Raw genomic sequence first — 23,140 nt, 5'->3', positions numbered from 1 at the left:
TAACGAAAGCCTCCCCTCCAGCCTAGTTAGATCCCTCACAGTGCCTCTGGGTTTGTGGGGGTGGGACCACCAGCTAGAGCCCTAGCTAGACCTCTGAGAACTACATTTCCTAGAGGACTGTGCGCCGAGAGGCAGCGTGTCTAAGCCAATGAAAACCCAGGGTAAAGACATTCCTGCGCATGCGCTTCTCATCGGAGAGGGACTTCCGGCCTCCTCCTCGTGGAGGCCATTTTAATTGCTCTGGATTTGTTCTAGTTCCGGAGCGCTGCGTGGGGGCTGAGATGACTGAACTAAGGAGGTCCGAGTGGAGGTGTCCCCGTTGCACAGAGGCGGGTCTGAGGTTCGGCGACACCGCCTGGGGTGTCCCGCGTCAGACCCTGGATAAGGCCGGCCGTGGCTGGGTCCCCTCTGTTCTCCCGCCCCTACCGGCCCAGCTCCGCCCACAGAGTCCGATGGCGATGGCGGCGCTAAGGGACCCGCCTCAGGTAAACGGTTGTCCTCCGGGCCCTCACCGCCCTCACCCCACCAGACACTAAATCCCCTGTCCACGTGCCCGCAGCTCAGGCCGCGGTGTCCAGGACGGTGAGGCGGTCGTGGATGGGCTCTGTTTCTGACAGTGTGACGGCGCGTGGGAGAGGGTCACAGGTGGAGGGACCGGCAGGTGCAAAGGCTTGGAGGTGAGACTGAGGCGGGAGGATTCGGGAAACCTGGAACTGTCTTGTATTTGCATGGAGCGGAGGGTGTGAGGTGGACTCACACCTGCACTGTCAAGCTGAGGGTTTTGTACCTCCGTTCTGAGGACCATGGCAGCCATGGTGGGTTGTGAAGAGAAGAGGGATATAGTCTGATTTAGGGTTTTAAAAGCTTTCCAAGACCTACTCTGAGGGAGAACAGATTGGAATGGGGGTGATGAGGATAGTGAGGCACAGGGAGGTTGAGTCCTTATCCAACATAGAACTGGGAAGAGGCAGCACTGAGGTCTGAAGCAGAGAGTTTAGTCTTTTAGCCCAAGGTCATCTGGCCTCCAGGGCTGGCGAGGGGTACAGGGAGTTTTGAGCCCCTTGGAATATACCTTTATGGCTTGCTTCTGCCCACAGGTCCCCATGGCTGAGGAAGTACTTATGGAACCTACACAGGGAAGTGGAGGGTGTCCCAGGCCCTCACTGGTTTGGATCTCACTCATATGAACTTGAGATTGTGGTGTGGTGGGACTCTTCACCTGCCATTCTCCCAGCCCTTGGGTTTGGGGACCTGGGAGAAATCCTCTAGACGCATTCTAGTCCAGGCCAAGGGTTTCATGGAAGAGTTGCTTTCTGGTCATCTGTGGAAAATGGTGTAGAAGGTTATCCCAGAAACAGGTACCAGCATGTTCAAATGTTTGGTAGTGTGTCCACAAACTGGGAACAGGGCACAGCAGGTCTCCTTTCTTTTAGCAACAGAGAGCAAGGGGACAGGAGTCAGTCTTGTAATGTGGCTGTCTGAGAAGTTGAGCATCTATTGTGGAGGTAATGGGAGATTTGGAACAGAGGAGGGAGATGATCTTACTTAGGTCTAAACAGGCTCCATCTGGTTACAGAGTGGAAAACAGACTTTGGGAGGAGGAAGGATGACCAGGGAGGAGGGTACTGCAGAAGTCCTGGTGCGTGTTCATGGACCAGAGTAGTGGCTGTGGAGTTGGAAGAAGTGGTTGGATTCTGTATCCATTATTTAAGAAGGGCTGCCCAGATTTTCTGATTTTGAGGGTGGGAGAGAGAACGGTAAAAGTCAGTGATGGCACTAAAGTTTTGGTCTTAGCAGCTGAAAGACTGGAAGCTTCATTAACTGAGATGAGATAATCAGTAGTAAGAGTGATTTTCATTGGGGATATCAGGAATTTTGTTTTTGGCTGTGTTAAATTTATGAGATTCTTCAGAGAACAAATGAGTAGTGGCATCAGGTGGGCAGCTGGACACAGAGGTCTGGAAATCTGGGGCATGGTTCAGGATGGAGACATCTGAAAGTGGTGGCTAGTGTCTGCACCAGTGTTGAACTATGGATTGTATTTAGAAAGTGGAATTCAGACCATGGTGATAATGTTATTAGCAGGTCAGAAAGAAGTGTTTGAATTCCGAGAATTGATCTATTGCTTGGGCACCTGGTTGGGGGTTATGGACATCATAAACACAGATGTGGGAGAGAAATAGCCGTGAAGGGAGTATGTGTGGGACCAGAGGTGTTGGCAGGTATCCAAGACTTCCAAAGGAAGAGTAGACAGACAGATGCAGAGGCAGAGAACTAATAGAGATAAGATGCATTTGCTAGAATTTTGTGGTGGGCTTTGGTGAGATGTTTCAGTAGATAATGTAGATAACATAATGGGCAAATGTGGTCATCTGTGAGAATCACTATGCCTAGTGTGGGTACCATTGTGGCTGGGATTTTAATGAGGGTTAGGTGGAGAGAGGAGGATTGTGGCTGCTGAGGGAATGAGTACAGCCTAGAAGTAGGAGAGGGTTATGGGTATCTGAAATTCACATATGGTTCTGTATGACTGATGTTGAGGCTAGAATTAGAAACAGGCAGAAAGGCCTTCAAATGGTGTTGGGATCCATCAGAGGTCTTGGGTAGAACTGGATTCTGTTTGAATTTGCCAGATTCTCTGGGGTGAGTCTAGGAAGATGACTATAGTGTGGGACAGGGAGTTGGCAGTGGCTGTGAGGATGCAACCATGGGGTCCGGAGATGTGAGAGAGGTACATGTGGAGAGAGGGAGCATGAATTGATGGCCCCTGGGCCCTGGTACAGGGGACTTAAGGGTGATGGGTGACTCCACATTTTATTGTGAGGCATGATACGGAAGACCCCCCGGAAATTGCCTGGCAGGAAGAGATGGAGCCATGCAGTTCTGTCCCTGAGCATCTCTCTGATGGCCTCTCTCTGCCTACCTGTCTGTAGTTGCTGAGGGCTGGGCACAGTGATTATTGGAACCGTGAGGAGAGAGCAGTGCCAATGGCATCAGGTTCTGGTATCTCATCTGAAGTGGGGAGCCTGGAAGAAACTTGGGCATGGGCTGGATGTGTGCAGGATGGATTGTGGGTCCTCAGGAGAGAGGACCAGTGGTTTCATCTGTCCCCATCATGACAGGGCAGTGTGACTTTGGAGGACGTGGCTGTATACTTCTCCTGGGAGGAATGGAGTCTCCTTGATGAGGCTCAGAGACACCTGTACCATGATGTGATGCTGGAGATCTTTACACTTATATCCTCACTGGGTAAGGCCTGCACACCCACCCCTATGACCTGGGCTAGACTTTGCCTTTCTGCTTTTCCTTAGGGGCTGCTCTGTCCTTCCTGCATCCAAACCATGGGGACTACTTCCTTTCCTAGTTCCTTTGGAAGGTGCTGCTGTTGCTAGGGCTGGGTTGTTTGCACTGCCCTTTTCTCTCCTTGGAGACCTAATACCTGCTGCTCCGAAGCCTAGTAGGAAGCCAAATGGGTCCCATCTTGCTTGCCTCCTCCCTGCCTGGGTGACTTTCCAGATCCATGGTTCCTGGGTTTTGCTCCCTTCTTCTGACAGTTCTTTCATGCCTGCCTGTGCCAAGAATTGCATGTCAGTGGACATGGGCACTACTTAGTTGCACCATGAGCTGTTTTTGTGATACCCTCATCTGAGGTTCTTTTTGTAACATTTAGTTTTCTTTTCTGTGCTCTGTTATGTGATGTTTCTTTGGGCTGGAATTGGCCACTTGCCTGTCCTGTCTGTCCCTTAGGACTTGAATTTTCTAAGTCCCGTGTAGTTAATGTGGGTTGCAGGGGAGAGTCCTGGGTGCTTCATAGAATGGCCCACTGTGGCACCATGGGCTAGAGGGGGCCTGGCAAGGACATGACATCAGGGCTGTGTTCACATCATACCAGGAACCTGTTCAAACTAGTGTTTTGGTGCCACTGCTGGGTGCCACACCTCATTTCCATCTCTTCTTCCCCGTTCTTTATACTTGGCCAGCTTGTCACTTTAACTCTGACTTCTGGCCCCTGGCTATACCCAACTTTCCTGCCTCCACCTGTTACCTATTCTTCTCTACTGCTGCCTCTGCAGTGTTCTCCAGTGTTGGCTCACATGTTGGTGTGCACATATCCTTGATAGTCCTTGAACACCAGTTAGTCATTTGCAAATGGATTTTTCTATCCCTGGACAAAAATTTCTGTACAACACTCACATGTTAGCAGCAGCTAAGGCACTGCTCAAGGTGTGAGAAGTGAGTTGAAAACTGCCTGCCTCTCCTCACTGTGCTGCATCACATTCTTAACATTTTTTCATCTTGTGAGGCTTCCCTATTTCTGTAACCTTTTAGAGTCCCAGTACTGCAAAACAGCCCCTTCCTCGTCCTGATTCCAACTCCGTCATCCTGAAAACCACCTCATGTATTCATTCTTTGGTGTGTCAGACACATATTTGTGATGTGGCTGCCACCAGTCCCCAAAGTGAAGTCCCCACGTACTTCACTAGCATTTTTCTGTTTTCAGGTTGTTTGTGTGGCATAGAGAATGACAAGGCTCCTTCAGGACAGAGTGTTTCTCAGGAAAGAATGCCACAAATCAGGACTCTAAAGCCAGATCCGTCAACCCAGAAAACTCATCTCTGTGAGATGTGTGTTCCTGTCATGAAGGACGTTTTGTACCTGGCTGAGCATCAAGGAACGTATACTGGGCAGAAATCGTGTACATGTGTAGCATGTGGGGAACAATTCTGTTTCAGGGTGAATCTTCAACACCAGAAGGAGCACAGTGGGGAAAAACCCTGCAGCAAGGGTATGAACAGGACCTCCTTTTTGAAGAGCTATGGAATCTATTTGTCAGGGAAGCCTTTCACCTGTGGGGAGGGTGGAAAGGACACCGTGGGCCTTTTCCAGTACCAGGCCACTCCCAAAGCGGTACTGAGTATACACAGCAGTACTGGCTGTGAGGAGGCCTTTCACTGTGGAAAAAGTCCTTACAAGTGTGAATGTGGGAAAGCCTTCCGCCGCAAACGTACACTTGTTCAGCACCAAAGAATTCACTCTGGAGGACTGTATGAGTGCAGTGAATGTGGGAAAACCTTCACTTACAAGCACACATTTCTTCGGCACAAGACACTTCATACTGGAGAAAGGCCTTTTGAATGCAGTGAATGTGGGAAGGCCTTCAGGTTCAAATATAAACTTGTTCAGCACCAGCGTATTCACACTGGAGAAAGGCCTTATGAGTGTGCCGAATGTGGGAAAGCTTTTGGGTGCAAATCCAAACTTGTTCGGCACCAGAGAATTCACACTGGAGCAAGGCCTTATGAGTGTACTGAATGTGGCAGATTCTTTAGACAAAGCTCCAGCCTTGTTCAGCATCAGAGAATTCACACAGGAGCAAGGCCTTATGAATGTGGTGAATGTGAGAAATCTTTTAGCCAAAGCTCCAGCCTCATTCAGCACCGCAGAATTCACACTGGAGAAAGGCCATATGAGTGCAGTGAATGTGGGAAATCCTTTAGCCAAAGCTCCAGCCTCATTCAACACCGAAGAGTTCATACAGGAGCAAGGCCTTATGAGTGCAGGGAATGTGGGAAATCCTTTAGCCAAAGCTTCAGCCTCATTCTACATCGGAGAATTCACACTGGAGAAAGACCTTATGAATGCGGTGAATGTGGAAAATCTTTTAGCCAAAACTACAGCCTCATTCAGCACCATAAACTTCACACTAGAAAAAGGCCACAAGAGTACAGCCAACATGAGAAAGCCTTCAGTTAACAGTCTGCTCTGATTCAACACCAAAATCTCACAACTCAGATCTAAGTTTTAGGAATTCAGCTAATGTGGAAAAAATACCTTTTGCATGAGGAAATCTACATAAGATAATGGCCTTAGACCTTCAGGGAATGTGCTATCTCTTTGCTCAGTGTGATAGCACTAGAGAGCCTCTATGAGGAGCCATCTGCCATGAGTTCCAGGTATGTGAGAAATTTTCAGGAGCGGCATTTCATATTTTACCTGCTCAGGAACCTTGCCATAATTAAGTCACTGCCAGGTTCTGTGGCAGAAGTCAACTTGCCTCTACCATCTGGCAGATCCTCATAGTGTGCATCAGTCACCACAGCATGCTCAGAGAAGACAGATGTTTGTGCTCTCTCTCCCATTCTCTAGAGGAAATCATAGTCCAAGCCTCTAGGGAGTTCCCATTCCCTTCTCTCTAACCAGTTATGGCACGGACCTGACCCAGTTTGGGCCCAAAGGGCCCAGTCTGGGGACTGCTGGTGGCTTGTAAAGTTTTCCTTCTTCATAGCGTTGTTGGTCTTAGGTGATACTTTTGAAGCATTTTCTGTCCTCCAAGTCGCCAACCTGGGAACGATCTGCTGCATATTGCTCTGATTTGTATAATAATAAAAATCTCATTGTTTAAGTCACCTTTAACCTTAACAGTTTTATTCACCATGTGGGGTAGTTGAAAACAGAATTTGAAAAAAAAAAAGAAAAAATAGAATTTGGCTTTGCTAGTGTGAACAGGTGGACAGGTTTCATGAGGGTCTCAGGGAACAGTATGGTGTAAGAAAGTCTGTCTTACTGCAGTTTTTGTCTAAGCTGTATTCCTGTCTGTGGTAAAATAAAAAAGTAAATACTTGATGTTTGTCCCCAGTTCCTGGCAGAGATCTTCTAAAACCCTTGGAATTTCCTGAGTAATAAGAGTGTTTTTTTGTGTGATAATGAAATGACTCAAGGCGGAGGCCTGTAAAGATCTTCAGCATGGGGGCTGGTCACCAGATATTAGAGGGTTAGAACTTTTAAGCCCCACCCCTGACATCTGGGGAGGGGAAGGAGCTGGAGATTGAGTTCAATCACAATGGCCAGTGATTTAGTCAACCGTGCCTATGTAATGAAACCTTAGTAAAAAATCCCTGAACAGTAGGATTTGGGGAGTTTCCATGTTGGTAAATACATCCAACCAGGAAAGGGGGTATACCCTGACTCCACTGGGTTAGGGGCTCCTGTGCTTGGGGTTCTTCTGGACCTCACTTCTTTATCTGGCTGTTGACTTGTGTCCTTCATAATAAACTGTAATTGTAAGTATGGCATTTTCCTGAGTTCTATAAGTCATTCTAGAAAATTATCAAACCAGATTTGTAGTCGACTTGGCAGAAGTGAGGGTAGCCTTGGGACCCATTTTGTGGCTGGCAGTCTCATGGGACTGAGTCCTTAACCAGTGGGGTCTGCACTAACTCCAAGTAGTTAGTGTCAGAATTGAATTGAATTGTAGGATACCCAGTTGGTGTTGGAGAATTGGAGAATTGGTGTTGGAATGACATATTTGGTGTCAGAAAAGTCACACAATGTACAAGGCCTTCTGGGAAAGACTGCTGGCCTCTGTGGTCCTAATAAGTACCTTGGATGGCAGGTTTTTTGTTTTTTGTTTTTTTTATTTATTTCTTTTGGCTGTGTTGGGTCTTCGTTTCTGTGTGAGGGCTTTCTCTAGTTGCGGGGACTAGGGGCCACTCTTCATCGCAGTGTGCGGGCCTCTCACTGTCGCGGCCTCTCTTGTTGCAGAGCACAGGCTCCAGACGCGCAGGCTCAGTAGTTGTGGCTCATGGGCCCAGTTGCTCCGTGGCATGTGGGATCTTCCCAGACCAGGGCTCGAACCCGTGTCCCCTGCATTGGCAGGCAGATTCTCAACCACTGCGCCACCAGGGAAGCCCCACCAGGTTTTTTTTTGTAGGCCCAAAGACCACCCTCAAGAGAGTACAGCTGTTACAAACTACAATACTTTTGGAACTGCAGTATCTAGGACGTGATAATTGTTCCCAGGTATAGTGAGAGAAATCAGTAGCACTTAAATTATGCAACATGACATTATTGAAGCCTGATAATCTAAAGTAAATTCGGAAAATACAAAGTGCTGATTAATCTTTCTTTGGCTCTGAAATTGTGAGATTCTTAAATATTAAAACCAGTTTTAAAAATCTTCATATCGATATTTACCATTAAACTTGGAGTTAAATTTTAGGATCGTCTCTGCGTGGAAATTTTATTAAGACCATTGATGGTGACTTCCTCATTGCACAATTTCCATCTACACTTTTATCAGCCCAGAGAACCTTTGCTGCAGTCTCCATGTTCCATTTGCTCAGCCACCATCTCTTACAAAGAGCCTCACTATAGGAGTACCTCAGATGTTGTGGGTTCAGTTCCAGACCACTGCAGTAAAGCAAATATTGCAGTAAAGGAAGTCACATGAATTTTTTGGTCTCCCAGTGCTTATAAAAGTTATGTTTATACTGTAGTCTATTAAATGTGCAATAGCATGATGTCTGAAAAAACAATGAACATACTTTATTTAAAAGATACTTTATTCCTAAAGAAAAAATGCTAACCATCCCCTAAGCCTTCAGTGAGTCATAATTTTTTGCAATAGTAACATCAGAGACCACTGATAAAGATCATAACAAATATAATAATGATGAAAATGTTTGAATTTTTGCAAGAGTTACCAAAATGTGACACAGCCATAAAGTGAGCAAATGCTGTTGGAAAAAAACAGCACCAATAGTCGTGCTTGATGCAGAGTTGCGACAAACCTTCAATCTGTAAAAAAAAAAAAACTCGGTATCTGCAAAGCACAATAAAATGAGGTATGCCTATAAGTTCCCTTTTGTTTGAAGGGAACACATATTGCAGAGCTGAACTGTAGTTCTAAGATTTTTTTTTATCTTAAGTTTTTGTTTTTTAATATTTATTTTTTAATTAATTAATTAATTAATTTTGGCTGTGCCAGGTCCCAGTTGTGGCACGCGGGATCTTAGTTGCAATATGCGGACCTCTTAGTTGCAATATGCGGACCTCTTAGTTGCAGCATGCATGCAGGTTCTAGTTTCTTGACCAGGGATTGAACCTGGGCCCCCTGCATTGGGAGCACGGAGTCTTACCCACTGGACCACCAGGGAAGAAGTCCCTATTTTTGTTTTTTTACCCTAAATCTGCACTCTTTGATCTGACATCCAGAATGCTAAGGGCTTCTTAAAATCTTATTTTTGCTTTGTACACTCACCCCACTTGAATTCTTATTATGAACTCAGTAGCATCTTCATGGTGTGTCATAGGCCGTTTGTAGTGGAACACATAATTCTTATTTGTGGTTCTAATGGGAACTGTCCTTACAGCACAACCACTAGATCCCAACAGTTAGGGAAGTGTACTTGCACCCTACCCCAATAACCCTTGGCCCAGTTGCACATGCCAGCCACTTACAGCAGGGAGCATAAGATGCAGATACAGGGGAAGACCAGATCCATCATCAGGTTCACAAACACATTCTCTGCTCTTCAGAGCTACATAATTCCTGAGCTCAACAATCACTGCTCTAACATTCCATTGCTCCTGTTGGCTAAAAAGACTCCATATTTCGATTACTTATTAGCCTTACTAACTGCCACCACCTGCAAACTTCACATCACTTAGTTGGGGAATGTCCAGATAACCTAGGACCTCTTCTAGCCGAAATTGTCCTACAAATTAGTCCTACTAATTATCTATAAATGTTTAGTCCATCTGCTTAAAAAGCTGTCATTACTGATCTCTCATTTAAAAGATTCCAAATCCTGGTCAAGGACTTTACCTGAATGCTCCAGTTGTCCCCTATTCCAGCAGCACCTTCCCCACTTCTGCTACTTGCCTATCCAACTTGGTGTTCCTAGCTTAATATATTCACCGAAAACCTCAAGAATCTCAGAACTGTTTGTTACTTTATATAAAGTTCCCCCAGGATTACTTCTATCTATATTAACATTCTGCTACCTTTATACAGAGAAAAGAAAATCATTATTTGATTTTATTTGACAATACCCTCTGCCTCCCAAATCTAAAACAAATATCTTATGGGCTCCCTTATGTTGAGAAGGTAGTGATGCCTCCCCTCAATTTAGGGTCAGTCCCTCCATTAATGCCATCTAAGGATGATTTTCCCATGACTTAGCTTCTGAGGGGTTTTGTTCTTGGTTTTGTAAATCTATTGGTGATAAACCACCCATCATTGATCTTCAGTCTTTTAATCTGTTTTACAAATAGCAACAATAAAATTTGTGTACTTCATAAAATAGCTACCCTTCACTTTATGATCTAGTACATTTTCTGTTCTACCATTTCTCTCCCTCATGCTTTATGGCTAAATTTTATGAGCATTTTCTCTCTCTTTTTGTTTCTATTACCTCAACTCCTATGTATTCTCTAATCGTTCTAATGAGAGTTTTTATCTTCACAACTCCATCATTATTAATGAATTTAAGATTTTCCTTAAAGTTCCTTTCAGGAGCTTTTGACACCATTTTTTTTTTCCTTTTATTTTTTCTTTTATTAATTTTATTTTTGGCTGTTGGGTCTTCGTTTCTGTGCGAGGGCTTTCTCTAGTTGTGGCAAGTGGGGGCCACTCTTCATCGCGGTGCGCGGGCCTCTCACTATCGCGGCGTCTCTTGTTGCAGAGCACAGGCTCCAGACGCGCAGGCTCAGTAGTTGTGGCTCACGGGCCTAGTTGCTCCGAGGCATGTGGGATCTTCCCAGACCAGGGCTCGAACCCGTGTCCCCTGCATTGGCAGGCAGATTCTCAACCACTGTTCCTGGACATCTGGTAGACATCACAAATTCAACACCTTCAAACTTCTCAGCTTTCATTTAAAATTTTTTTTTAAATTTATTTATTTGGAGCAATTTTAGGTTGACAGCAAAATTGACAGGAACGTACAGCGATTTCCCATATACCCCATGCCCGCATATATGCATAACCTCCCCCATTATCAACACCCCCCACTAGAGTGATATATTTGTTACAATTGATGAACATAAAATGACACATTATCACCCAATGACCATGGTTTACATTAGGGTTTACCCTTGGTGTACATTTTATGTGTTTGGATAAGTGTATAGTGGCATGTATCCATTGTTCTGAGCTGGTCTCAGTCTGTCAGTGAGCAATGTTGTGGTTGGACTGGCTCTTGTGGTTCTTATTGTGATTGCAAGATGCCCTTCAGCAATATCCAGGAAACCAAAAAAAAATACAGGTTTATTATTATTTTTTTTAAACAGTTTTTTACTACATTTATTTATTTATTTTTATTATTTGGCCGTGCAGCATGTGGGATCTTAGTTCCCTGACCAGGGATCGAACCTGCGTCCCCTGCAGTGTAAGCGTGGAGTCTTAACCAATTGACTGCCAGGGAAGTCCATATAGGTTTATTATTTACAAACCTGGAAATTACATAGCACATCCGGATCCACATAACAAGGTCGAGGGGAGAGAGACAGTACGTGGGCCTGTGGTTCTGCTTTTATTGTGGTCGAGAGTGGGGGTGTAGGGTTTTATGGGCTCACTCTTTATTGGGGAATTTAAAACATAAGAGTAGGAGTTTAAAGTACAGGAAGAGAAAAAAACAAGTAACCCAAATGGTCAGTTACAGAAATCAACCAACAGCTCCTAAAGCAAAGGAGCCCCAGTGGGAAAGGCAGGCTGGCTCTTTATCTAATCACCTGGCTGGCAATGTTGTTTATTCCAGATAGCCATCTTTGAAGTGGATGCCTCTTTGATGCCTTGGCAAACAAAGTTTAAGTCAAGCACTTGCGTTACAAAAAAGAAAATAAAACAACTGTCAGGGCTTACACTGCAATCCACCATTAGAGTTCCATTCAGATGAGTTTCACTGCCCTAAAAATTCTCCACCTTTTTATCCCTCCCTCCTGCCTAAGGCCTGGTAACCACTGATATTTTTACTGTCTCCATAGGTTTGCCTTGTCCGGAATGTCAGAGTTGGAATCATACAGTACGTAGCCTTTTCAGATTGGCTTCTTTGCCTTAGTAATATGCATTTAAGTTTCCTCCATGTCTTGTCGTGGCTTGATAGCTCATTTCTTTTTAGAGCGGAATAGTATTTCCTTGTCTGTATGTACCACAGTTTATTTATCCATTCACCTCCTGGACATCTTGCTTGCTTCCAAGATGGAACACTGGCAGTTATGAATTAAGTTGCTATAAACATCCATGATGTGCAGATTTTTGTGTGGACAAACGTTTTCAATTCCTTTGGGTAAATACCAAGGAACAAAATTTCTGGATTGTATGGTAAGTCTATGTTTAGTTTTTAAGACACTGCCAGACTGTCTTGCAAAGTGGCTGTGCCACTTGCATTCCAGCCAGCAATGAATGAGAGTTCCTGTTGCTAAACATCCTCACCAGCATTTGGTGTTTTCAGTGTGAGCTTTCTTTTAATTCTGCTCTGGCCACAGCTTTCCCATTTTCAGTCGATGCCAACCCCATCCTTTCAGTTGCTGAGACTAAAAACTCTAGGGGTCATCCTTGACTCATTCTTTTTCTCATACCACAGAACCAGCCCCATAGGAAATCTGATTGGGTCCACTTTCAAAGTATATCATGAGTCTCACCACTTTTCATCACCATGCCTGCCCCCAGCCTGATTAGCACCATCCTCTACCTGGATTTTTGCAATGGTCATCTAACTGATTTTCTCTATCCTATGCTTGTTTTTTTGCAGTCTATTCTCAACTCTCCAGCCAACATGACCCTTTAAAACTATGAGTCAGGTAGTGTCCATCTTTGACTAAAATCCTGGAAAGACTTCTCCTTTTACTTAAAGAAAATTCAAAAGTTTTACAAGACCCTGAGGCACTTCACAGGCCTTTAGCCCATGTTCCTCTTGACCTCCCTTTTTTGAATTTTAAAAATTATTTATTTATTTTTTCACACACACACACACACACACACACACACACACTGTATTTTATTTTTACAAGAGATAAATAGACTGACACCAAGCATTGTAAATGGATGACCACAACAAAAGCAACAATAATTGCAATTACCAAACACGAAACACACTCATACTATGTCACAATATTGACATTCAGTCCAGTAATCCTCCACTGTAACAGCTCCTTTACTTTGCAGTGAAAATTGATTTCTATATTCTTTGCCTCTGAGTCCTTGAGTCCTTGTGGGATTTTTTTTTTTTAATTCAAACAAAGTCACAAAAATTATAATCATCCTCATCAGTTCATTCAGTCCCATGGAATTAATTTTTTTTTTCATCTTGATCTTTCGTTAGCACTTGTATGAGTTCATCAGTTTTTCATTAGAGTTCTGAAAATGCTTATTCATTCAGTTCAGCAGTACAGTTACCAGAAACCTGTACTTGTCAGAGTCTTTTCTATGAATTCCTTGAAGATGAAACCCTTTTATAGGAACATATTTGCAAAAGCATCAGAGTACACCCAGAACTCTGTAAATGACAAAAGACTCAAAAATGACCACAGTTAAAGATTTGAGGAAAGTTCATAATAGTGCAATTGACAAAGAAATTTAGTTTTTTCTGAGATATACATTTTAAAGTAATAACTAGAATTATGACTTATGACATTATACCAGAACATATAAGATTTTTAGAAATTTCACGTAATGTCTGAAACATTTATATTAACATATTTCCATACAGATAAGCCAATGAAAGTTTAGTATTAGTTGTTTTGTTTGTTTGTTTGTTTATACTGCAGGTTCTTATTAGTCATCAATTTTATACAAATCAGTGTATACATGTCAATCCCAATCGCCCAATTCAGCACACCACCATCCCCACCCCACCGCAGTTTTCCCCCCTTGGTGTCCATATGTCTGTTCTCTACATCTGTGTCTCAACTTCTGCCCTGCAAACCGGCTCATCTGTACCATTTTTCTAGGTTCCACATACATGCGTTAATATACGATGTTTGTTTTTCTCTTTCTGACTTACTTCACTCTGTATGACAGTCTCTAGATCCATCCAAGTCTCAACAAATGACTCAATTTCGTTCCTTTTTATGGCTGAGTAATATTCCAAAAAATATTTATTTATTTAGGTTGCACTAGGTCTTAGTTGCAGCATGTGGGATCTTTAGTTGCGGCACATGTGTGGGATCTAGTTCCCCAGCCAGGGATGGAACCCAGGCCCCCTGCATTGGCAGCACGGAGTCTTACCCACTGGACCAGCGGGGAAGTCCCTCTGACCTCCTTTTTTTTTTTTTTCACTATAAATTTATTTATTTATTTTGGCAGGCTTCTCATTGTGATAGCTTCTCGTTGCAGAGCATGGGCTCTAGGCGCGTGGGCTTCAGTAGTTGTGGCTCGCAGGCTCAGTAGTTGTGGCGCTTGGGCTTAGTTGCTCCATGGCATGTGGGATCTTCCTGGACCAGGGCTCAGACTTGTGTCCCCTGAATTGGCAGGAGGATTCTTAACCACTGTGCCACCAGGGAAGTCCCTGACCTCCTTTTTAAAACTCCCTTCCTCACTCACCTAGTTCCATGGGCATCAGCACCTGGCTTTGCTTAGGACATGACACTGGCTGATACAGTGCTTGGATATGCACAAAAATGCCACATGACTTAATTCTTCATCATTTTTCAAGTCTTGCCTGAAGTATCCATGAGGTTTCTCATTACTATTCTATTTAATATTACACCGTCTCATTCCCTGCTTTTCCCCGAAATCCAGCTTTTTTCCCCCAAGGCACCTATCATCATACAGCATATCGTATAATTTACTTATTTTTTCATAATTGCATCTTTGCTTCTCTCTTCCATCTGTAAGTATTTAAAAAACAAGGAAATATGAGTGGACTATGAGTGAACTCAAAGTGACATTTGATGTGGTGTGTCCATTAGGTTTTGTAGCTTTGGGGAATATCTGAGAGAACATTTCTAAACATTTCTTCAATCCTTGCAGAGTACACTACACGGAAACTGGGCGCGGGCTTCTTAAGAAGAGTGAAGCTCCGCCCCATCCTCGGAGCCGTGAGGCCCCAGCGTCCCTTGTGGTTCCACGCGAGGGCGTCAACCAGTCGCTGCGGCCGATGGCTCAGCGGGAACTACATTAACCAGAAGCCCGTGCGCCGCGCAGCGGCGGCACTCTTAAGGGCATTTCCGTACGTGCGGAAGTCGTCTGGGAGGGACTTCCGGCATCTTCTTCGCGGCGGACATTTTGTTGGCTCCTGGTCGACCCATCAGAGCATAACGTCGGGAGCTGAGGTTCGATTCAGCGGTGACGGAAAGTGAGAAGGCGCGAGAGGCTACACTGTTCTCGATGCAGAGTGGCTCGGTGGTGGCAGCGCTCGCGAGAATTCTGCCACCTGGCCGAGCAACGGCTATGCCTGGTTACCGACCTGGGATCCCTCCCGAATCTGTGTGGTCCAGACTGTGATGGCGGCGGCCTTGGGGACGGACCCGCTTAGGTGGGTGCTGCGTTCCCCGGGTCTTGACGCGTCTCGCCCCCCACCTTCGAATCGTAGGACTCCGAGTGAGTGGTGCCTATTGAGGCTCTTGTGGCCCAGACTCCAGGGCGTTTGCAGATGGAGCCGCCATTTCTAATAGGCAGTGTGGTGAGACGTTTAAGAGTGGTACCCCGCCGAGCCACTAGCAGGAGCAAAGACTTGGGGTTGTCACTGAGCCGGGAACTTTCGGGAGACTGGGGTGCTCACATCAGGGAGCAGAGAGTGTGAGTAGTAGTCATGCCTGGAACGTCAGGGTGAGGCGAGTGCTTTTATTAGGAGGACGTTGGGAGCCGTGGAGGGACATGATGTGATCAGGGATTTTTAAAAGTATTCCCAAAGCTCAGGGGAAAACAAACTAGGGTGGGGTGGAAATGATGAGGATGGAGGCAGGGAGACCGGTCAGGAGGCCACAAACTCCAGGAACGTTGTGGTGGTGGCTGTGCCAGAACAGTGGCAGGGGAGGGATTGGGACTGGATAAATCATTAAATTCTGGAGAGATTTTAAAGATAGAACCAACAGAATTTTCTGGTGCGTTAGATACGGCTGTGAGTGAAAACGGGATGTGAAGGGCCACCTAAGTTTTGTTTTTCCCCTGAACATCTGAAAGAATGGAAATGGGTAAGTTGGACGAGGGAAGCACCTTTCAGGGGGATCAGGAGTTGGACTTAGGACATGGTAAATCCATAGTGTTTCACAGTAGAGGCGTCACATGGGCATTTGGATATGCTGGTCTGGAGTTCTGCAGAGCGAGCTGGACTGGAGACCTCTGAGGAGTGAGGGCTTATCAAAGTCTGGAGATGAGATTTAGGGGGAGAATGTTAAGGTTGTTATTTTATGTGGTCCCTGAGGTGAAAGAGTACAGGGAAAAGGGGTGGACGTCCCTGAGATTTCCTCCAGAAAGGAGAGTTCCTGGAATATGAAAGGGTTGTGGCTGGAGTCAGCAGGAGGAGAGGGTTGTAGGGTATTAGGAACCTGACCTGAGATGGAGAGCAAGGTGTAAGGTGCTATAAATTTGCCACTCTGTGGACTCAGCATGCCCCTCTGTGGAGCCGAGGAAAAGTCAGCCAGGCTAGTGGAGCAGCCCCACCCCAATCCAGGGCACTGTTACATCAGTTCCCTGACTCCTCAGGTGAGGAGAGATGATGAACACCTCTAATGAAGGGCCACCAGCATGCTCACCTTTAGAGGAATATATACCAGGTAGGCTGGTTTGGTGAAAGGATCTAGTGTATACCTGGCAACTATACATTAGCAGGCAGTTAAAAATTAAAAATATTTAAGTATGATAAATTTATACCACTGCTTAATTGATTGAAAAACTTGTCTCTTAAGTATTTGATTACAATGAAAAGTCTTAAATACCAAGTTTTATTAAAGATTTAAAAACAAACCCAGAACTTAAAAGAACTTATTACGTACTTCATTTGAACCAAAAACATTTGCAAAACTGTTAAACACGTGGACGGTAAAACTTAATTCAAAGAGTGCTTGACGCGTACTAACACGTCTGATATAAACAGCTCTATTAGGTGGATACCACCATTATCCCTGCTTTGTACGTGAGAACACAGAGAAATCTTGGATCGTGGTCACATAGCTGGCAGCACTAAAGTCTGAGTATCTTAAGTTAGACAATCTGAAATCATCCTCACCAAAGGGCAGGGCAGGGGTGAGAGGAACAGTTCAGTCTCTGAGATCCCACTATGGTAACCTGCCACTCCCAGTTCCCTCTTCCTGCCAGATTGCTGTGGTGGCAGAAGCGATTATGATCCCTGCATAGGTGAGTGCAAAGTGTACAGGTCCTCAGTCAGCCTTGCCTACCTCTCAATGATCTTAGCAACCCATTATGGCAGATAATGGTGTCTTGGGAATCTTAACCTACCCTTCTGCCTGCCATTGGGTTTGGGGATCCTGGTGTCACCAAAGGCCTTGTGCCCTACAAACTATTCTGGAATTATATGGAAGGATTTCCATTTCCAGCAAGCAATAGGAAGAAGTATGGAACAGTGCCCATGGGAACCAGCATATGCAAATACATCTCTTGAGACTGAACTGGTCTTGTTCAGGGAACTTTAGTTCTCCATTATGTCTAGTGATCAGAGAGCAGGGGACAGGATTCAGCTCTGAAATGGCAGCCTGTGGAGCTGGGCTTCTGTTCTGAAAGTGGTGGGACCCATGGAAAGTTTGGAGCAGAGAAGGGAGTGATCTTATTCTGGTCAGGGTTTCTCTGGCTGCACAGTGAAGAAAAGACTATGGGGGTAGTAAAGAGGACTGCTGATGATGGCTGGGCCAGAGTGGTGGCTACGGGGGTAAGAGACAAGTGTTTGGATTCTGGTGGGGTTTGTTTGTTTTTATTTTTAAAGTAGGACCAACCAGATTTTCTGATGTGGAGTGTGAGAGAAAGACGGGGAAGAGTCAGAGATGACCCCACAGTTTTTTGCCTGAGAAGACATAAGGAAGAAAAAATTCTCAATTGAAATAGTGAAGTTGGTGGTGAGAGTAACTTTCAGAGGTAATATCCAGAGTTAGGTTTTGATCATGTTGAATCTGCAGTGGTCCAAAAACATCTGAGTTGACATATCAAGTGGAGAGCTGGACACATGGGTATGGAGTTCAGAGGAGGGTTTCAAGTTGGAGACATCCACAGGGTGACAGCCAATATGTGATTAGGGTAGAGCTCTGTATCAGATTTAGAGAGAGAACCTTTATGTCATGGTGGCAGTGCCTTTGGGGGTCTGGAAAGGAAGTGGGCACAGTGGAGTGGAAGTAAGTGTTACCTTAGAGGCAAGAAAAGGGAGGTTAGTGTCCATGGTGAGCAGGGAAAATAGGATCTGGCAGTTGATGAAAGGGAGAAAGTAGACATGAGATGAATGCTGAGGTAAAGCAGTAATAGAGATGACATGAAAGACCAAAGCTGGTGCTTATTCCCCTCTCCGTGTGCTTTTCAGGTTTCTGTGGTGACCTTTGGTGGGGACCTGGGGAGTTCTAGTCGAGCTGGTAGGTTAGTTCAGAGCTAAATTGGGTCAGCTGCAGAGTCATTATGCTTGGGGTAGAAGGCCAGTGGGTATGGGCTTTGAACGAGAGTTTAGTGGTAAGTGTTAAGCCTGTGACTGATGAGGGAGGGTATAGTATCCCCAGCATGCAGTAGCAAGGTGGAAAAGGTCTGGCTTTATCTGATAATCTGCACGTGCTTCCGAATTGCTGAAGTTTAATCAAGGAAGGAAGAAATTAAAAGCTGAGTTTGGCAGTGGAGGCCATTGACTGGGGCTGGATGTAATCCTGGATGCATTAACCAAGCATTCTCTGGATGCCATGTGCAGGTTTACATCTGGGAGGTACCTACTCTGGGAGCCTCCTTAGATAACGAGAGAGGTGTGATCTAAAGAGTGATGTGTCCATGGAGATGGAATCTGACTTCATGGCCTGGGGGCTCTGGTACTGAGGGCTTTAAGGGCAGCGCAGAGCTCAAATTTGTGTATGAGAGGCATAATCTCTGGATCCCATGGGAACTAGCTGGCTGGAGAAGGGTTGGTTCCTGCCTGCCAGGCCCAGATTATACAGTGTTTATCTGTCCACTTGCTTGTTGTTCTAGGCTGGGCGAAATGATTAATGGAAAATGAGGAAAGAGGAGGCATCAGTTACACCAGGGCCTGCTGTCTTGTTTTGAGTTGGGGAGCTGGGGAGGAATGTGAAAGTGTGGTGGATACACTGGAAATCCTGGGGAGAGAGGCTGCCCTTGTGCTGTTGTCCTGTTCATGTAGGATCATGTGACTTTTGAGGGTGTGTTTGTGTACTTTTCCTGGGAGCAATGGGGGCCTCTTGATAAAACTCAGAGACTCTCGTATCACAATGCAGTGCCTTCTATGCTTTGCTCTTACGGTTTTCCTGGGTAAGGCCCTGCATATCCCAGTTTTCTGGGCTGTGTTTTGCTCTTCCTGTTTTTCCCCTAGAAGTTGCGATTTCCTTCCTATAGCTAGACCGTGGGCACTCCCTCACATACGTCCTCTGGGTGCCAGGTCTTGGCTGGGTATGCTCCCTATGATTCCCGACTTCTGTTGCCCCAAAATTGCCAGGAAGGATTTGAAGGTCAAGAGTCTTATGGTCAGCCCAGTGGATACTACCCTGCCCGGCCTCTTTCTGGGTGGATGGCTCTGTCTACACTCATGTTGCCTTTTTGCTCCAGATTATGTCCCTTTTCTTTAATTGACATTCCCTTGGGCCTAACTCTGTCATGAATTACAGTTATGGTCACTGCTTGTGGGGCCCACTGGATTGTTCCTTTAAGATGTTCATTTTGTATTTAATCTCTTCTGGGTGGGCTACCCTGGGCCATTGCTTTCCTATTCGCTTGCCCTGTCTTTCCTGTGTGACTTGTATCTTCTAGATCCTCTGTGGTTGCTGAACTGTAGCAGGGGAAAGATGAGTGCCTGATTGAGAGGTCCTGACTAGCCACAGCAAAAGAGGCATGGACAGGCCCTGGTGAGTGGGAGCCTGGGCAGGATGTAACTTCAAGGATGGGTTCAGATAACACCAGAAACCTGTCCTATGCCCACTGCTGTTTGGTGCCCAGGCTATAGGCCATACCTTATTTCTCTTTTCCTCCCCATTCTGGACTCTACATACTTGTCACTTCTATTCTGGTCTGTGACCCAGGGCTGCCCACCCCACTCATCAGTGCTCTCTACTGCTCCCTCTGTGGTGCTCTCATCTGTCGGACAATGCTAAAGTGTCATGAAACATAAACATGTCCTTAAATAGTTTTTGAATACCAGTTACTCATTTTAAATCACATTTTCTGGGCCTGGACATAACGTTTCTGGATAGTACTCACCTGTCACCAATAGTCAAGGCCCTCCTAAAAGTCATTTGCAAGGTGTGAGTTGGAGAGCTTGCCTGCCTCTTCTCCCTGAGCTACACCCCATCCTGTGTCTTTGTTGTAAGGCCTTCCCCATTCTGTGACCCACAGAGTCCAGTACTGCACAGCAGCTCTTTCTTTAACCTAATCCCAAAGCTGTTGTCCTGCCAGCAACCCTGTGGACTCAATCCTGGGTATGCTAGATACACATTTGTGATGTGTATCTCCCACTGAAGTCAGCATGCTGTTCAGCAGCATTTTTCTGCTTTCAGGTTGTTGGCATGGAGTGGAGAATGAAGAGGCACCTTCTGAACAGAGTGTTTCTGTAGCAGTGTCACATGTTCATACTTTCAAGGCAGATTCATCAAACCATATGGCTCACCCTTGTGACTTATGTGGCCCAATCTTGAAAGATATTTTGCACCTGGATGAACACCAAGAAACACACCATGGACTGAAACCTTACACATGTGGGGCATGTGGGAGACAATTCTGGTTCAGTGCAAACTTTGACCAGCACCAGAAGCTGTACAATGTAGAGAAACTATTAAGAGGAGACAAAGGCAGGACCTCATTTGTGAAGAACTGTAGGGCTTGTGAAGAACCTCACCTGTCAGAGAAGCCCTTTGCATGTGAGGAGGAGCAGAAGAACTTCCAGACTAGTTTGGGGAGTCACCAGCAAAAGGCCACCCACAGCAAGAGGAAAACAAGGAGCACTGAGAGCAGGGAGGCCTATCATCACATTGGACAAATGCATTACAAGTGCAGTGAATGTGGGAAAGCTTTCAGTCGCAAAGATACACTTGTCCAGCACCAGAGAATCCATACTGGAGAAAAGCCTTACGAGTGCAGTGAATGTGGGAAAGCGTTCAGCCGCAAAGCCACACTTGTCCAGCACCAGAGAATCCACACAGGAGAAAAGCCTTATGAGTGCAGTGAATGTGGAAAAGCCTTTAGCCGCAAGGACAACCTTACTCAGCACAAAAGAATTCACACTGGAGAAATGCCTTATAAGTGTGGCGAATGTGGCAAATACTTCAGCCATCACTCCAACCTAATTGTACACCAGAGAGTTCACAATGGAGCAAGGCCTTATAAGTGCCACGATTGTGGGAAAGTCTTCAGACACAAATCCACACTTGTTCAGCATGAGAGTATCCACACTGGAGAAAATCCTTATGTTTGCAGTGAATGTGGGAAATCCTTTGGCCACAAATACACCCTCATTAAACACCAGAGAATTCATACTGAGGCAAGGCCTTTTGAGTGCATTGAATGTGGGAAATTCTTTAGTCGAAGCTCTGACTTTATTGCACACCAGAGAGTTCACACAGGTGAAAGGCCTTTTGTGTGCAGCAAATGTGGGAAAGATTTCATCAGAACCTCCCACCTTGTTCGGCACCAAAAAGTTCACACTGGAGAAAGGCCATATGAATGCAATGAATGTGGAAAATCGTATAGCTTAAGCTCCCATCTCATTAGGCACCAGAAAGTTCACACTGCCAGAAGGCTTTAGGAGTGCTTCCAACACAACAGAATTCATGGCGAGGAACTCTGTGACTGCCTTTAGAGAGGGAGACATCAATCGTGTCAAACCACATATATCTGGACATTAATACTGTGGAGTATTTATGAATGCCAGGTGCAGGGAAAGCTTTCAGGGGTTATGTTGCACCTTCAGACCTGCTCAGGTTCCTTGCCAAATTTGTTAGTGTCAGTGCCTGTGGCTGAAACCATCTCAGCTCTACCAGCTTAATTACCCTAATATTCTTAAGGGAGGCAGAACTTCATACTCTCTTCAATCCCTGGAGGAAATTATAAGAAACCTGAATTAAATGGTGGTCCTCATTTGCTCCCTTCTGACCAGAAAAGGTGTGGACATGATCCACCTTTAGCCAAGAGGACCTGAGCTGTGTTCTGGTAGCAGAAAAGGTTTACTTTATTCATGGACATTGTTGGTCTCATGTGATACTTGTGATGAATTTTTCCAGCCTCCAAGTCACCCAGGCTGGATAACTACTTGCCTCATGTTGCTCTGGTTTGTGTGGTAATAAATACCTTATTATTTAAGCCACCTTTAATCTCGGAGGTTCTTTTTAGTGTCTGGAGTGGTTTAGAAACCGTTAGACTCTGCCAAACTGAAGAGGTAAACTGTTTGTGGTGGGCTCTCAACTGTGTGCCTCAAATGGAACAGCAGGTTGGCAGAGAACAGTTCTCAGTCCAATCTTGGTGTTAATTTTCATTGCTGACAAAAACTTGGGTGAGAATTCAGGGCTTTGTGGATTTTGTCCACAAAAATCTGATTTTGTCTGGATTTCAGAGTTATTAGAGGGTCCAGACATCACCTTGAGGAGGGTGGTATTGTAACAACTTACAACATGTTTGGGAGCAGCATGGCTTCAGTGTCTTGTTTTCACCATATATCCCACATTCCCTGGCACTGTTGAGGGGCAGCTGTTCCTCAGGACCTGCCAAGTGCCATATGCCCTGAAGGCCAGAAACTGGTACAGGAGTCACTGGCTGTAAGACTTACTGTGTCCAGGAAGGAAACAAAATTGATACAGAAACACTGGGTGTGAATAATTGGGATTGGAGAGACTGCTGCAAATGAGAATGGGTATGCCCATGCTAAAAACACATCCATAAACATTCAAGTCACTATTGCTGGATGAGATCATGTATGGAGATTGTCATGCTCTCTGGGGCTGTCTCATTCTTATGACCAGGGTCAGTGGCAGAGCAAAGAATGTAGTTTTCCTCAATTTCTGTGCCTCCTTGGGCTCTTCAGCTGATGCCTTTGCTGCATGGGCAGGAACCCTGGGACTGAGAATAGAACTGTAGTCAACATGCAGTATACTGCACACACTGTACAGTTTTGGTAAGCCTTAATATATGTATACATATTTGAAATCGTCTAGTCATGATATTGGATATATCCATCACCCTTTCTCAGTGCCTTTCCTAATACTTTCCCTACCATCCGTAGACAAC

General features: G+C 45.3%; 2 protein-coding genes across 2 annotated transcripts; both read left to right on the top strand.

The window, feature by feature from the left end:
- The first annotated feature begins 221 nt into the window (after positions 1 to 221).
- Positions 222 to 14,790, top strand: LOC132353223 (zinc finger protein OZF-like). The gene is made up of 5 exons (XM_059904264.1): positions 222 to 485; positions 3,123 to 3,249; positions 4,502 to 5,954; positions 11,764 to 11,801; positions 14,750 to 14,790. The coding sequence occupies exons 1-3, from the start codon at positions 282 to 284 to the stop codon at positions 5,752 to 5,754; spliced, it is 1,584 nt and encodes a 527-aa protein (XP_059760247.1). The 5' UTR covers positions 222 to 281; the 3' UTR covers positions 5,755 to 5,954; positions 11,764 to 11,801; positions 14,750 to 14,790.
- A 5,724-nt stretch (positions 14,791 to 20,514) lies between these two features.
- On the top strand, positions 20,515 to 22,219 carry LOC132353234 (zinc finger protein 134-like). Its single transcript, XM_059904284.1, has one exon. The coding sequence runs from the start codon at positions 20,523 to 20,525 to the stop codon at positions 21,663 to 21,665; it is 1,143 nt and encodes a 380-aa protein (XP_059760267.1). The 5' UTR covers positions 20,515 to 20,522; the 3' UTR covers positions 21,666 to 22,219.
- Positions 22,220 to 23,140: the final 921 nt, after the last annotated feature.

Source organism: Balaenoptera ricei, chromosome 19 (genome assembly GCF_028023285.1).
Source record: "Balaenoptera ricei isolate mBalRic1 chromosome 19, mBalRic1.hap2, whole genome shotgun sequence".
Taxonomy (NCBI): Eukaryota; Metazoa; Chordata; class Mammalia; order Artiodactyla; family Balaenopteridae; genus Balaenoptera; species Balaenoptera ricei.
The sequence above is the reverse complement of the archived record's forward strand: the minus strand, read 5'-3'. Positions and strand labels throughout refer to the sequence as shown.

Bases quoted from the DNA above. Each gene is read 5' to 3' on its own strand.
- LOC132353234 (XM_059904284.1), top strand. From the start codon at position 20,523: ATGGCTCACCCTTGTGACTTATGTGGCCCAATCTTGAAAGATATTTTG.
- LOC132353223 (XM_059904264.1), top strand. From the start codon at position 282: ATGACTGAACTAAGGAGGTCCGAGTGGAGGTGTCCCCGTTGCACAGAG. The intron at 486-3,122 runs GTAAACGGTTGT...CCATCATGACAG, and splicing joins CGCTAAGGGACCCGCCTCAG to GGCAGTGTGACTTTGGAGGA. The intron at 3,250-4,501 runs GTAAGGCCTGCA...TTCTGTTTTCAG, and splicing joins TACACTTATATCCTCACTGG to GTTGTTTGTGTGGCATAGAG.